This window comes from Crocodylus siamensis, chromosome 9 (assembly GCF_052110815.1).
Source record: "Crocodylus siamensis isolate JL-2025a chromosome 9, ASM5211081v1, whole genome shotgun sequence".
Lineage (NCBI taxonomy): Eukaryota > Metazoa > Chordata > Crocodylia > Crocodylidae > Crocodylus > Crocodylus siamensis.
In genome coordinates, this window is record NC_143403.1 from 14958743 (window position 1) to 14973310 (window position 14568).

The 14568-nt window shown below is 44.4% G+C and overlaps 1 protein-coding gene across 1 annotated transcript in view; it reads right to left on the minus strand.

Annotated features, from left to right (window-relative positions):
- The window catches only part of CMTM4 (CKLF like MARVEL transmembrane domain containing 4), a 66117-nt gene that overhangs the window by 9352 nt on the left and 42197 nt on the right, over window positions 1-14568 (minus strand). The window contains exon 2 of the mRNA XM_090062880.1: window positions 7227-7403. Coding sequence (XP_089919006.1) covers window positions 7227-7403 — 177 coding nt within the window. The remainder of the gene's footprint in view (window positions 1-7226; window positions 7404-14568) is intronic.

Genomic DNA, 14568 nt, shown 5'->3' on the forward strand with positions numbered 1-14568 from the left:
CCTTTTGCTGATAAAACATGTCAAGCCAGCTCACATAACAGAGCACCTCCCAAAATATTTGGCACATTATTATCCATTCAGGATGGAGCTACGCTCCTTGCCAGTTTACTAAGCCCATTACACGGGGCATCAATTATTCTTAATGATGAATCACAGAGTTTGCAGTCAGTTGCTACTCAATATCCAGTGTCCACAGCCTTGCTAATCAGCTGGTTCTGTCAAGGATGGCCACCTTTAAAAGAAAAAAATCTGTCAGCTCCAAATGACCCCAGGGTGCACTTGGGGGGCCTCCCACTAAAATCATCATTCAGTCTTTAATCTTTCCATGGGCAAACGTTAAGACTATAGGTTTTTACTTTAACTGTATTTTTGTGTCTTTTCTCACTTCTTGAAGCTGGACTGGATAACAAGCAGGAGAGACGGGCAGTGCAAATAGCACCTAGAGAGCTAACAGCAGCAAGTCATCCCAAAGTCCTTCACCTTTGGGTGTCAAGCATGGACAGGGGAAAAGGGCCTACAACCTAACTAGAGAGGGAATACTTGACAGAGGCTGTGATTTTGCAGAGATCAGTTGCTACTGATAATCAGAAAGTCATTTCTAAACAGCTGCAAGGGGAAAGAAATATGAAGGAGCCTTTCCAGTAAGCCTCCCAAGTCAGGTCTGCTGAAATTGGCTCTAGCAACCAGCAGTGGCAATGACAGCCCCGTCTTGCCTACTCGTCTCCAAGGCTTCAGGAATATAATTTTCCAGGAGAAAGTCAGTTGGGTCAAGATAAACTGACAGAAGTCTGGACAGAAAGAGCACAAGCTGTCAGGTGGTATGTAAAAGAAAGTAGTGCGCCTTTTACTAGAGGTGGATCAGCTCTGATATAAAGAAATTTGACTATATTGGAAATTGGCCTGAAGTGGGCAATAATTGCCTGTGTGTGCGCACAGCCGCAGTGCAGCACACAGGCAACGAGGAGCACAGCCTGGCAGCTTGGAGAACTGCCTGCAGTGGTAAGTCTGTTGGTGGAAGGGGAGAGGGGAGGGGAGGGGCATAGATCAACATCCCCCATGGTGAAGGAGGGAGTGGGGCTGGGGTAGGCGCTGCCCAGCTGGGGTGGGGCAGGACAGAGCTGCGGGTTGTCTGGGGGGGCATGGGGGAGGGGGAGAGGGAGCTCCTGCCGCTTGTCCAGGAAGGTATGGCAGGGTGCGCCCAGATCTGCGTGGGGGCGGGGCAGGGCAGGCTGCAGATGGCCAGGGGCCGCACTGTGCTTGGGACAGGAGGCGGCAGCGCTGAAAGGGGGCTGCAGCCCCTCCACCCCCGTAATCCTCCTCCCAGCACTGCCGCCACCTACCCCAAGCACAGTTCAGCCCCTGGCCCCAGCCTGCAGCAGCAGCCCACCCTGCCCCGCCCCACACAGATCCAAGGCCACACGCCAACCCCGCCAATACCCTCCCAGGCGAGTGGCAGGAGCCCCCCCTCCCCCCAAGATGAGCCACGGCTCCATACTCCGCCTGTCTTGCCCCGGCTGGGCAGTGCCTACCCCAGCCCCACTCCCTCCCTCACCGTGGGAGGCACTGATCTGCCCTCCCACACTCCTTCCCCCCCGCTCCCCTCTCACCCCAGCAGACTTACCGGCTGGAAGCAGCTGTATTGAAAATCAGATCAGTATCGGCCAATGTACATCCTTAAAAATAATGACCCTCCTTTTGTCACTTGTTTCTTGAAATCCAATAATTCCACTCAACTATTTCAATATTCATCTGAATACATATAATGTGAAGAAGAACCTGGACATTTCAGTGGCACGTATTTGTCATAATCTGGTTACAGAAGTTTGAGGTCTGCCACTCTTCAAGTGAGTTTCTGCAAAACAGAGAGCTCAAAGTAACATTGCCTTTCAGCTACATTTTCTGTGTCCCATGTTTCTAATTTTTCCCAACTACCAATCTTTGGGCTGCTTTCTTCCTTTCCCTGCATGTAGCTATCAATTTGAAGTTTACATACATTCCAAGCAATCCACTGTATCCACTCTCCCTGGTCTCCCCCATAATTTCACTTTGTAGTCATGTTATTTAGCATCGTGTGATCATTTCTAGCTCAATTACTAATGGAAATACGGTTTGTGAAATAAAAATAAATCCTAGAAAGAACCAAATCAGCTACATAAGAATTCAGATCTCCACCTCCTCCCAACATGTATTTATTTATTTTCACATGCAACAAAGCATCTATTTATAATTACTGGATTATGTTACCAAAATAATTAAGGGTTCATTTTAGAAATGTGTTCTAGTGGGATGCTTTCCTTACCTACTCCTCTGCCAAGGGTTTCCACTCCTAAAGCACATTACTATCTTTATGCTGCAAACACTACTAGTCATCAAATGTTGGTGGCATGACTGGTGTCCATGTTAAATATTTTCTTTTTATCAGCTTCACATGGAGTGTGACGTGGAGACAGCACAACTACAACACATTCTTACACCAGAAAACCCTTGCCCATGGATTCTGTTGAAGTGTCATTGTAATGTCTTTGACAGACATTGCTTTATTGATCACTTTATTTATTTGGGACGGACACACACACACACACACACACTGGACACAGAAAAAATTCACCTATATATAATTTTTTCCAATATCCCTATTTAGTATCTAAGGAAGCTAGAAAGAACCAGGACTGTTAAAAAAGTTTCCTCCATGCAGGTGTCTAAGCTATACCTCTGCAATTATGCCAAGACCAAGAGAGTAAAACAGTTTGTTTAGAACTACATCAGTTATTTTGGTGAGATCTGCTTGAACTTTTGTATGCAAAATGCACTCATCTCTGTATCTTTTCATAAAAAGGAAAGTTGATTAAGTAAGTTTTCAGGAAATTAGAAGATTTAACCAACATTCATGTTTTAAAAAACTTAATAAAGCAAGTTATTTAATGCAGGTCTTACAATTCAGAAACATGCTGAAAAACCCCAATACACACCACTCTAGCATTGCTGGCCTTATGTTTTAGACCTATACAAATTATATGAATAGATTCAACCAGAATCTGTTCGTCAATAGAAAACAAGGCAAGTGTTCTGGTGGAAGAATTCTTTATGCTCAAAATCACATATACCAAAACATATTTTTGCAGCTTCTGTGATGGAGTCAAATCAATGTTTCCAGTCTACTGAAGACAGAATTTTAAATGCGATACATTTAACAAAACCATGAAGACTCTGTTTGGATCCAACAGTTTTTGTTCAAACTGCAAGCATCCTGGGCTCCTCGCCACTGAACCATTCATCATCCCCATATGTACTGGGGAGATTTTGATTTTCCTTAGTTCTGACAGAGACACTGCAGCACTGGGAAATCATTGCAGAACTCCAGTGGTTCTTCTGACAACCAGCCTCTACAGCAGGGGTCGGCAACCCCCGGCATGCATGCCGTTAGTGGCACGCGGAGACATTTTTCTCGGCATGCCAGGAGGCACGCAAAGGAATTGGGGGTTTTTTGTGGGGTTTTTTTTCTAAACATTGCTGCTCCCAGCTCTCCTGTGGAGCCACAAGTCCCAGCGCCATGGTAGGCACCAGGGTGGACCCAGAGGAACACAGGCAGAGACACTGTCTGTGCTCTACTGCCCCCACCCCTTGCTCCCAGGCTGCACCCTCCAGCCCAGCTGGCCCCTGGAGGGAGCTGCCCAGGCAGGCAGATGCCCTGTCCCATCCGGGGCAGCACTGAGGTGCCGAGTGTTGGGGCTGGGCGGTCGGGGCAGGATCTGGGCGGCATGTGGGGAGGCACCGGAGGCAAGCCAGCCTGGTTGGGCCCTTAGGAAGGCGGGGGCTGGGCAGGAAGTGGGGGCTGCCCTGGGGCTCTGCAGGCTCGAGCTGTGATGGACGTGCAGGTGGGGGTGCCTAGCAGCACCCAGGGTGGGGCCTGGGCAGCTCATGTGGCTCCACAGGGATGGACCGCAGCCACCCTGCACACAGAAAAGCAACATTAATGATTATTAATAGTATTAAATACGCAGTGCATCCTGCCATGTACCCCCTCTGCCCCAGTTTTGTTTTTGTGGCATGCTGGCACCCCAGAACCTTACAAGGTAGACATTGTGGGTCTTTTGGCACTCCAGCCAAAAAACATTGCCTACCCCTCCTCTATAGGGACAGAGAGCAAGTTTCTATTACTGAGTCTATGTGCCAAAGAAGCCAAGTGCAAATCTTTTAGAACTACTTGGCTTTTATGGTTTCCCACTCCTGGTCTTGTTAACCTTTTGCCCCATGGTATTATGCACTTCAAGACAGTTTTGCAGAAGCGAGACCCTCCCTCAAATTCCAGTTGACAAGCCAAAGTTCAAGCAACAAAGCTTATGCTAAGCCATTTTGTTGTCAGGAATTTATTTCAACTGTAAAGAAAAGTTTTTGATGCTTATTATTTAAATGAGCTCATCTGGAACCTGTACCAAAATATGCTGCAAGGTACGCCACCTTCCTGGGTGCTGCTTGCAAGTATCCATACAGAATCAGATCCATTTTAGCTGGGTCACAAAGGGAGATGGGAATTTGCACCATCAGTTTCCCCAGCTCTCACATCTCAGGATAATCGAACATTACCTGGCCTAACAGAGAAATGACTGATCCATTCTTTTATCTTATTGTCACAAATAGACATTTTTGGGTCTCTACAACAGATTCTTTTCTAGCTAAAGCAGTCCCCTGCTCTTTTCATATAGTATGTAATCTCAAGAACATTTAGGATGACAGTTGAGTGTCTAATTAGCAAGAAGCCTGTTTTTTTCTGTTTAAAAATCGCGAATTCTCTCATTAAAATGCCCAAAATCCATGTTTTTCCATTATTAAAATGAAGTGCCACTATAGATATAGATCTATCTCGGTATAGATACATCACTTGAATACAATGTTGTATTTTATTCAACTGATATGCCACCCTATGGGGGCCTCAATCCTCCCCACTACTTACCTGCCTGAAGCTGCTCTCCAAACTGCCTGGCTGCCATTTGCATGTGTGCACGGTGGCCCCTGCCTGATCATCCTCCTCCTCCCACTCGCCCCAGCCTCTTGCAGGCTGGAATTCTGCTAGCCTGCAAGGGGAAACCCACTGCTTCCTCCGTTTTTTCTCTTAAAATGAGAAAAAGGCCACATTTTACTGCTTTTTTTCCCCATGGCAAACAGAAAACCCAGATCCCTGCTAATTAGAATGAAAACAAAACACTAACTCCAAAACGGCTGACAGGTAAAAGCCACAAAACGTTGGGTCATGTAACATGTGCATATATCTGTGCTAGATGCCAGCAGACACCAATGCTTTGCATCATCAGTAGAGGAAGTCAGACAGAACCCAGTTAGTATTTTTCTTCTTGTACCAAACATTACTGCAAGTAGTGAGGATCACTGACACTTGTTCAAGTTAGGACAGTAAAACAGGGGAAAGGATGACAAGAAATAACCTTCTATCATAACCTCTGAGCTTCAAGTACTATTCTGACCAATAAATAGGGTGTGGTTGAAACAAATACCCACTTTTCCCAATAATTAAGAGAGATTATTAAAAGACCACAGTTCTCTAGTCCTGACTTATTCTGTATAGCAAATTAAGATAACCCTATTAATAGCATGTGCTGCTCCTTCACTGCCACAAATATCCACTTTCATTATGTTTGTGACCCCACTGTAAAAGCCTGAGGCATCCATTAATTGATGTAGAAAGAAGTCTAATTTTAATACAAGTACTATAAGTAACAGTCTTGTGTGGACCCCAGGAGAGTGGGCTCGATGACCTAGAAATTTTCCTCTCTAATTTCTAGAATTATTTGAGAATGAACAGTTTGGGTAGGCAATTTGTTGCCCAGGTAGGGGTATATAAAAAGGTTATGAAAGAAACACCACACCATAAAGTACTCCAATTTTTTTTATTTTTTTTTTTTATTTCTTTAAAGAAAAGTGTCAGACTTGTATATTTGCATCTCTGCACTGCTATGGTAGCCTCTGACTGTAATATTCTATTTAATTTCTAAAATCTTTCCAATTGCAGCCTTCATACAAGGAAATGTCCCCCCAGTTAGAATCAACAGATCCCCAAACCAATACAACTATATATGGGAAACAGTTTCTCCAAATACATTGTTTAGAAGCAACAAAAATTGTTATAATACACAGAACTGTGTCAATGTGAAAGTCTGCAGAATTCCTAAACTAGTCATCAGAATTTAAGAAAAGAATCAAAATGAGTTCCAAGTCAAGCCTGAAGCAAAGAAAACAGCATTAAGGCTGTATGGTACAAGTACCAAAGATATATATTGACTCTTAGGGGACAATTAAGGCCATGTATGCAGGTATCTGCATATATTTTCACATTTTACTGTAAAATGTCACATGCAAAGTTTGACAGGGATCATCTACTTAGCCTACAGGCTGACATGTAGAACCAAGAGAGCTGTTACTAGACTACTATCACAGTGGCAAGGCAAAGCAGGGGCCCAAAATATATAGGCAGTGTCCTCAAGCAAGTCAGATAGATATGGATCCCCCAAATTAATACATATTTAGTGCTAAAGGGCCCATATGCTGACTCTTTTCAGGCAACAAGGTTTGAAAGTAAGGAAGAGAAGATTCATACGAAAGGAATGTGCCTTGCCGGCAGTTCTTTCCCGAAGCCTTCCTCTCTATCTGATGTTGCGTGTTGCCAGTCAGGGGATCACACAGCATCCGTGCATGTCACAAAATCCGCACACCTGATGCCTTTTCTTCCTGACACTATTTTTGTGTTGTAATATAGAGACCATATTCATTTTAAAAAAACAGACTTGACATAAGCCGTTCCCCCAGCCTCCAGTTAAAATAGTAGAAATAGGCAATATGTGCATTTCAATATACTTGATTAACAAAAATCTATTCCCAAGTCTTTGACGGCATTTGTTAGAGCTATGAACTGTTTCTCACCTCACAAACAGTAAGCACTTACACTGTGAGGAAGACTTTCCTTCAGAGGTGAGGAAGTGCCTGGTAAACACAATTCCAGTTTAATTTAATATTCTATGATCTCATCACATTTCAAAAGGCAGAATATGCTGTGGGTATTCAAACTGAGCATGAGAGAGATATAATCTTTACTGCTCTTAAAACACTGAGACATGAGATCCTGAATAAGTGTAACAGAAAGGAAGCAAAGAAACAACAAAAACTTTAAATATATTTACAGTTATTTTTACGAAGTGAATATTTGGATGTGAACTTACTGTAAGATTCCAGTTGATCTGTGGTATTCTTGTATGAAGATTTAGACTGAACATAAGCAATAAAACTCCAGTAACTACAAACGCACTACAGCTCACAAACTCAAAGAAATAAAGGCCTTCGCACGGGGAACATTCCATGATGGTTTCTATGCAGATGAATGCAATCAGTGCCAAAACCTAGGAAGAAAAACAAGTGGAAAAAAATATAAATAGATTTCCACATTTTGAAAATAGCCACAAGTATTCCTGAAATTTCCATTGGGAACATGATCAGTTTACTCTCAGGAATGCACGATTTAAAGTTTAGAGCAAAGTTTAGAGCAGAGCAGTATTTGAGAGCAAAAACAAAGAAAAATTAATGCAAGACTTTTTGGGTACTTATGTATGATAGTATTTAACAAAATGGCTATGATCTAACATCTCTCTCTTCACTGGTCCAGGGCAACTTAAAAAAAGAACACCACACTTCCCTAACTCAACGATCTAAAATTTTTAAAAGGCTACACAAATAGTTTATTTCACTTTTTTATTAGGCGTGCACCGATAGAGATTTTTGGGGCAGATACTAATAGCTGATTTTTAAGGAGGCATATCAGCTGATAACGATCCAATTTCTGATACCAGCCTGGCAGCTTGGAGAGCTACGTGCAGTTAGTAAGTGCAACCAGAGGAGCTGCGGCTCCATCCCGTGCCCGCCCCGCCCGCGCTTGTCCTAGCCCCTGCTCCACTCCTTCCTTACTGTGAGGGCCTTAATCTACTCTCCCACACCCCTTCCCTCCCACCACACCAGACTTCCCAGCTGCATGCAGCTCTCCAAGCTGCCGGGCTGTGCTCCTTGCTGCCTACGTGCCGCGCTGTGGCTGTGCGCATGCACTAGTATTTATCAGCCAAACTACTGGCCACATCAGGCCAATTTCTGATACGATCAGTTTTCTTTATATTAGTGCCAATCCAATAATCGGACTGATGCATCAGTGCACCTCTATTTTTTCTCTCTCAGACCAGGTTTCAGAAGGAACAAACTATTTTTGCCTGGTAGTACCAAGATCCAGCCAAATCCCAGAGTAAATGCTTTTCATTTCAAAAGTCATTATCACCTTAAAATGTACACAGGTTAAAACAATTACAAATACGTTCACAGTTTCCATGTTCCTCCAAGAACCCATTGCCTATTTTTTTTATAGTTTAGCAATCATACACTTCTATCTTTGCAAATGCTTATTTCTTCATCCCCTTGCAACTGGCAGAAACACTCGTGTAAATACAGAAGTTCTGAAATCCTGATCTTGCAAACTCCTACCCACTTTCAAATTGTGCAGAAAGTAGTTCCACTGAATTCAGTGACATAACTTGTATGTAAAAATCAAGCACAGACAAGGGCCTGAAAGACTGGAATTTAGCTTACTATTCATGGCATACTGTGAAAGTTACTATGCTGAAGTCTATGCAAAAGCACAAATGAAAACATTAATGCAAAATAAACTCATATGCATCAGCCCTACACACTGTTTGTACAATTGTAAAAATCTCCAACGTTAAAGTATAAACTTCAAGTTGAAGATTCCCCTTTTAAAAGTACTCTATAAAAAAAGCTGGGTTTTTATTATACATAAAATGCCTGCACTGCTTTCTAGAAAGGATATTTTCCTACGCTTCTCAGAAACTGACTATGGAACCTGCAAATCTCTCTACCCTCGAAGACTCTATAGCAGGGGTGTCCCACTTTTTTGAATGTGGGACCAGTTCACAAACTTTTTATCACCCAGTGGGCCAGTGAGCCATATTCAAAGACCTCACAGGAAGTGGTATCACATCAGGAAGTGATGTCACGTGACCTTTGACACCAATGGAGTTGCAGGAAGTGACAATGAAATGGGTCTGGAAATGTGGTTTAAAATCCAAAATAAAAACAATATAAAAGCAAGAATGAAATAATACCAAACACTTGACTAAAATAAACACTTTTGCTTCTACTCACTTCTCAGTGAATGAAAGAAGCATAATGCAAGTTGACGGATCAAATGTGGAAAAGATATCAGCCAGAGTGGAAACTAATCAAAGCAACAAAATATGGGCATTTTTGAGAATAATCTTTAAGATTTACTTTTATTGAATTAATAACTTGTTAGTAACACATCTTCAACAAGTAGCAACAAGTTGAACCCCCAATTCCACACAAAGAGAAACAGAAGCAAACACAATCCAAACACTGGACAGTATTTTTACCTGCTCCAAATTTACACTGGAGCCCAGATGGTTCATGCTCTATTCCTGAGCATACTGTTCAGTCTTAAAGGAGTATACAGCACAGCTGCAGGGGGTTCAGCCACAGCTTTCCCTCCCTGGTATAGCCCGGCCAGCCCATCCCATCCCCTATCAAGCGGTGGCTTCCCCACATGCTGCTGCACTTTCCCCCTACCTGTGCCAGCTGGTCCCAAAAGGCAGAAGGCCTCACCGCCACTTCTGCTGGCCAGTGCCAACCCAGTCAGGCATCCCCAGCAGCACGTGGGAAGCTGGCTTCAGCCGCATGCTGCCCCACCCAGCCGGCTCTGTACCAGCCAGGAAAAGCAGCGTGCAGCTGAAGCCGGTTTCCCACATGCTGCCGGGGACAGGAGGAGGCTGGCCAGGTCGGCACCAGCCAGCAGAAGTGGCAGCAGAGCCACACGCCACTTGGGACTGACCGGTGCAGGCAGGGGGAAAATGCAGCTGAGCTCCTGCTGCTCCGGCCTGGCTCATCCCATCCCAAGCAGCACACGGCTCCACCGCCACTTCTGCTGGCTGGTGCAGACCCGGCCGGGCTCCTCCCGTCCCCAGCAGCACGCGAGCAGCCAGTTTCAGCTGCATGCCGTTTTTCTGGCCAGTGCTGACCTTCGCAGGCACTAGGGCTGGAAGGGACCCCAGAGGATCATTGAGTCTAAGCACCCTTCCCCAGGGTCAGGAAGTCAGCAGGGATCATAGGATCCCAGCAAGATAAACATCCAAATGTCTCTTGAAAGTGTTCAAAGTAGGTGCTTGGACCTGGCTGGATCCATCCCATCCAGAGCAGCATGCAGCTGAAGCCGGCTTCTTACGTGCTGCTGGGGACAGGAGGAGCCCGGCCAGGTCTGCACCAGCCAGCAGAAGCAGTGGCGGAGCCGTGTGGTGCTCAGGACGGGACGGGACGGGACGAGCCCAGCCGGAGTGGCAGGGGCTCAGCTGCATTTTCCCCCTGCCTGCACCAGGCAGTCCCGAGCGGCACACGGCTCCGCCACCGCTTCTGCTGGCTGGTGCCAACCTGGCTGGCCTCCTCCCGTCCCCAGCAGCACGTGGGAATCCAGATTCAGCTGCATGCTGCTTTGGATGGGATGGAGCCGTCCAGGTCGGCACCAGCCAACAGAGGCAGCAGTGGAGCCATGTGCCACTCGGGACTAACTGGCGCAGGTAGGGGAAAGTGCAGCTGAGCCCCTGCTGCTCCGGCTGGGCTCATCCAGTCCCGAGAGGCACACGGCTACTCCTCTTCCCACACGCACCGTGTCGGCAACGTCAACCTAACGCGGTGCATGTGGGAACCTTATCCCTTCCCCAGCCCTTCAGCAGCCATTAGGAAGCTGCTAAGGGGCTGGGGGAGGGACAAGGGGTGGGAACGAAAGTAAACCATGTTTACTTTCATTTCCCATCGCAGCACCACGGGCCAAAGAAAATGCTTTGGCGGGCCACATGGTGGCCCGCAGGCCGCATGTTGGACAAGCCTGCTCTATAGTGACTGGAGGACTGCAGGAAATTATAATCAGAGGTATAAGCCAAGGCTAATTAAAAATTCCTCTCTTCACTTAGCATGAACATGTCTGTCTATAAGCTGAACAACTAACACAAACAGCTTTAAATTAGACAACATACAGCCTTATGCCAACTCACAGCAACCTTTCGCTTTTTGACCCACAAAGCACTGCAGCACAGCTGAAAAAGAGGTATTTGTTTATTTATATTTACATATAAAAAGCTTTTTATTTTATATATCAAGTTATCGCGTGGGGAAGCAAAGACTCGGGATGTGCATCCTATTGATCATGCTGACGCAATGGACTATTGGGATGCTTACACACATGCAGGGAGGCTGCTCCGAGGGGCTGTAAATCAATTAATCAAGCTTTCTGGAGCATGGAAATTAACGTGCTCCAGCAGCCTCCAGCATCTCGCGTCACTGTCCCTGCACTGAAATATGGCATCAGGGCACTTTGACCTAAAGCCTGTCAAATGAGCTTTAGTTCAAAACACCCCATCACCATTTTTTTTTAGCATGGGGACACTGATACACATTACACATGATGCTTGGGAGCTTTTAATTAGCACAGCTCCTAATTACAGCGCTCACCTCCCAGAGCATGTCTATAAACAAACACCCTTGAGGACTGGACAGTTTTGTTCTTCAGCTGATACACACATACAATTTTCTTCTCTTTTCTGAAGAACAAAACAGATCTACACCAAATGTTGCAGATCTTCAAAGCTAACATACTCCTTTCACCGACCTAAGCTTCAAAAGAAATACTTCCTTTATATAAAAAATACAGCCAAACATCAGGATGATGAACTCTGCACAAAAGATATTAGATTCTTATTTACAAGTTATGACAGATTAGACATTATGAAAACTTTTAAGCAATTACTATTATTAGACTGCACTTCATTGTTCATTACAGGGGGTGGAAATTACCTGCAACACATGCAGCAAGGAAAATTCTACTTATATAGAGCTATTTTTGCTAACTAACTATTTCAACAGCAAGTCGCCTGGGGTGAATCATCACTTACAAAAGACTTTATAGCATTCACTCAAACTTGCCCATGTATTGCTAATGTGAGCCCACCGGTGTATTTAGGAAGAAAAGTATAAACATAATTTCACAATTGCTTCAGTTCAGGATGGAAACCCAGAAAATACAACTGAAGAAACTTTCAAAATCATTCAGCATTAAACAATTTTATCCTTCTCACTGGGGTTATCATCGATTTAGTGGAAGCAACAGCAAAAACTTTAGAATTCCACTTTGTCAATATAATTTTTTCTATTATTCAAAGTTTTGAATTTTTTTCTTTTCTCCATGGTAAAAGGTGCTTCAAAAAGCACAAGTTGCATCACTCATCTTGAAAAGAATTATTACTTCTACCATAAGCTACTGATGATACCTTTTCATTATTAATGCATCATCTCTGCATGTGTCACAATGAGTGGTATAACTAAAAATAAATCGGAATAAATTATCACATCATAAAACAGAACAAAGTTAACACTGCCACAGATGCTTTACATATCCAAATGCAATTAGAACACACCAGAGTCTTTAAAGAAGAATGCCATCTTTCAACAAAATGTTGAGATGCTTGCTTTAAGATATTTATAAGTTGCGAGAGGGATCCTTGCTTTCAGTTAATTAAGGAATATATAAGCAATGGTGTGAATTTCCTTTAAAATGCACTAAAGCTCTTTTCATTATGAATTTCATACTCATGTTAACCAGTCTATTTCAGTTCATACTTTGCAACCAACACATAATATGCAAAATAATATACAAAAACACTCACTGAAGAAACAAAATCATAATACACTTCAACTGTGTACTGAGAGAGTTCAATCACCACAGATTGCTTAAAAACAACACACTTTAAAAATTTACAAAGGGACTTACTAAAATGTCAGTGTCCAGCCAGTGAGCTCATAACTCAGAGCTGAAAAAGTTAACATAGGAAGCAGAACTGTCCATCTTAATCGCATTGTGAAACTCTTACTAGATAGTCCATTTGTCTGACAAGACATCTAAATATGATTTGAATTAGTAACCTTTGCAGTAAAAGTGCTCCCCAGAATGTCATGTGACTAGTATAAATTTGAACATAATTAAATAAATGAAAGCATTTAATTTCAAAATGGAAAGCCATCAAAAAGAAAAATGTCAACTGGCCTGTGTGTACAAACTACTATTTTTTTATGGATTTTATTCCAGGGTAAAAACAAGTAGCTTTCTAGCTGCCTGAAAGGCATCACCTCTTCCAGTGTTTTCCCTAGCTCCTTAATCTCTCCCCACAAAACTAACATTCAAGTTATCTGGATAAAACCTATAGCCTAAATACAGACAGTCAAAAAGCCCAAGGCTGAATCAATTCAATCTTCGCAGGTTAGTCTAAGGTGCGTAAATTGAATCAATAAGCAAGTGAACAGACATTCACTTGCGATTCTGGAAATGCAGCCATATGTCTGCAGACACCCAGGCCAGAAACCAGGGAGTGCTAGAGCACGCCTCCCTGCTCAGCTGGAGAAGACAGCTTGGGCCAAGGCCAACCCTGCAAATGTGAGTTTGTGGGGGGAGGTGAAAAGCATCCTGGGATGCTATGGGACTATGAGTTGACTTGAACCTGGAGGTCATCCAGGAAGGAAGTTCAATAAACTGATTTAACCTAAATCAGTTAAGTCTGATATACTACATCCATCCAGGTCCATTTTAAACCAGTTTTGGCTATTTTGAAAGTGGTTTATGCGCACTGAACTTCTGTTGTGTTACAAATTTGAACTGGTTTCCAAGCCCTTGCACTGGTTTATATATCATTTCTGTCCCTAGCCATTATGTTCTAAATTAATTATCTGTGCAAAGTTAACAAACAAACTAGTGGACTAACAAGCTTAAGGTCAGACTACAAAAACAATATAACTAAAGGCTAGATAAATTGTGTTGGAGAGCAACTTATCTAATACTTGTCGTAGAATTGGCATCTATTATGAATCTAAAGCAAAGGAATTTAACATAAAAGAACAGAGTACACCAGGGGCTGGTAACCCATGGCGGCATGGTTTTTATTGGCATATGAGCTGCTTCCCACCCCGAGGGGTGGGAAGAGGCATGCCCAGATTGAGCAGCACATGGCTGCCCGGGAACAGCCTTGTGCTACTGCCCACACCCGTCTTAGCTAGACTTGCCACCACTGCACCCAGGCCTCAGAACACCCGGACCACACCAGCCAGGTAAGAGCCCCAGCCCCAACCCTAGTCCAGCACCACCACCAGCCGGGGGCCGTCTGTGCCCCGATCCCAACTCTGCACTATTAGTCACATGGCACTAGCAGGCCCCAGCCAACACCAATGCCCCTGCGGGCCCCATCCCCAGCCCTGGCCACATCCGCACTTTAATGGCCCCAGCCCCAACCCCGTGCTGCTGGCCACGTGTTGCCAGTGAGCCCAGCCCCATTGCCACTGCGGGCCCCCTCCCCAGGCCCAGCCAAGTATTGCCAGTGGCCCAGACCCATCTCATACCATCGCAGCCGTGGGCCCCATCCCTGGGCCCGGCCCCAGCCCCAGCCTGCACCATCACCG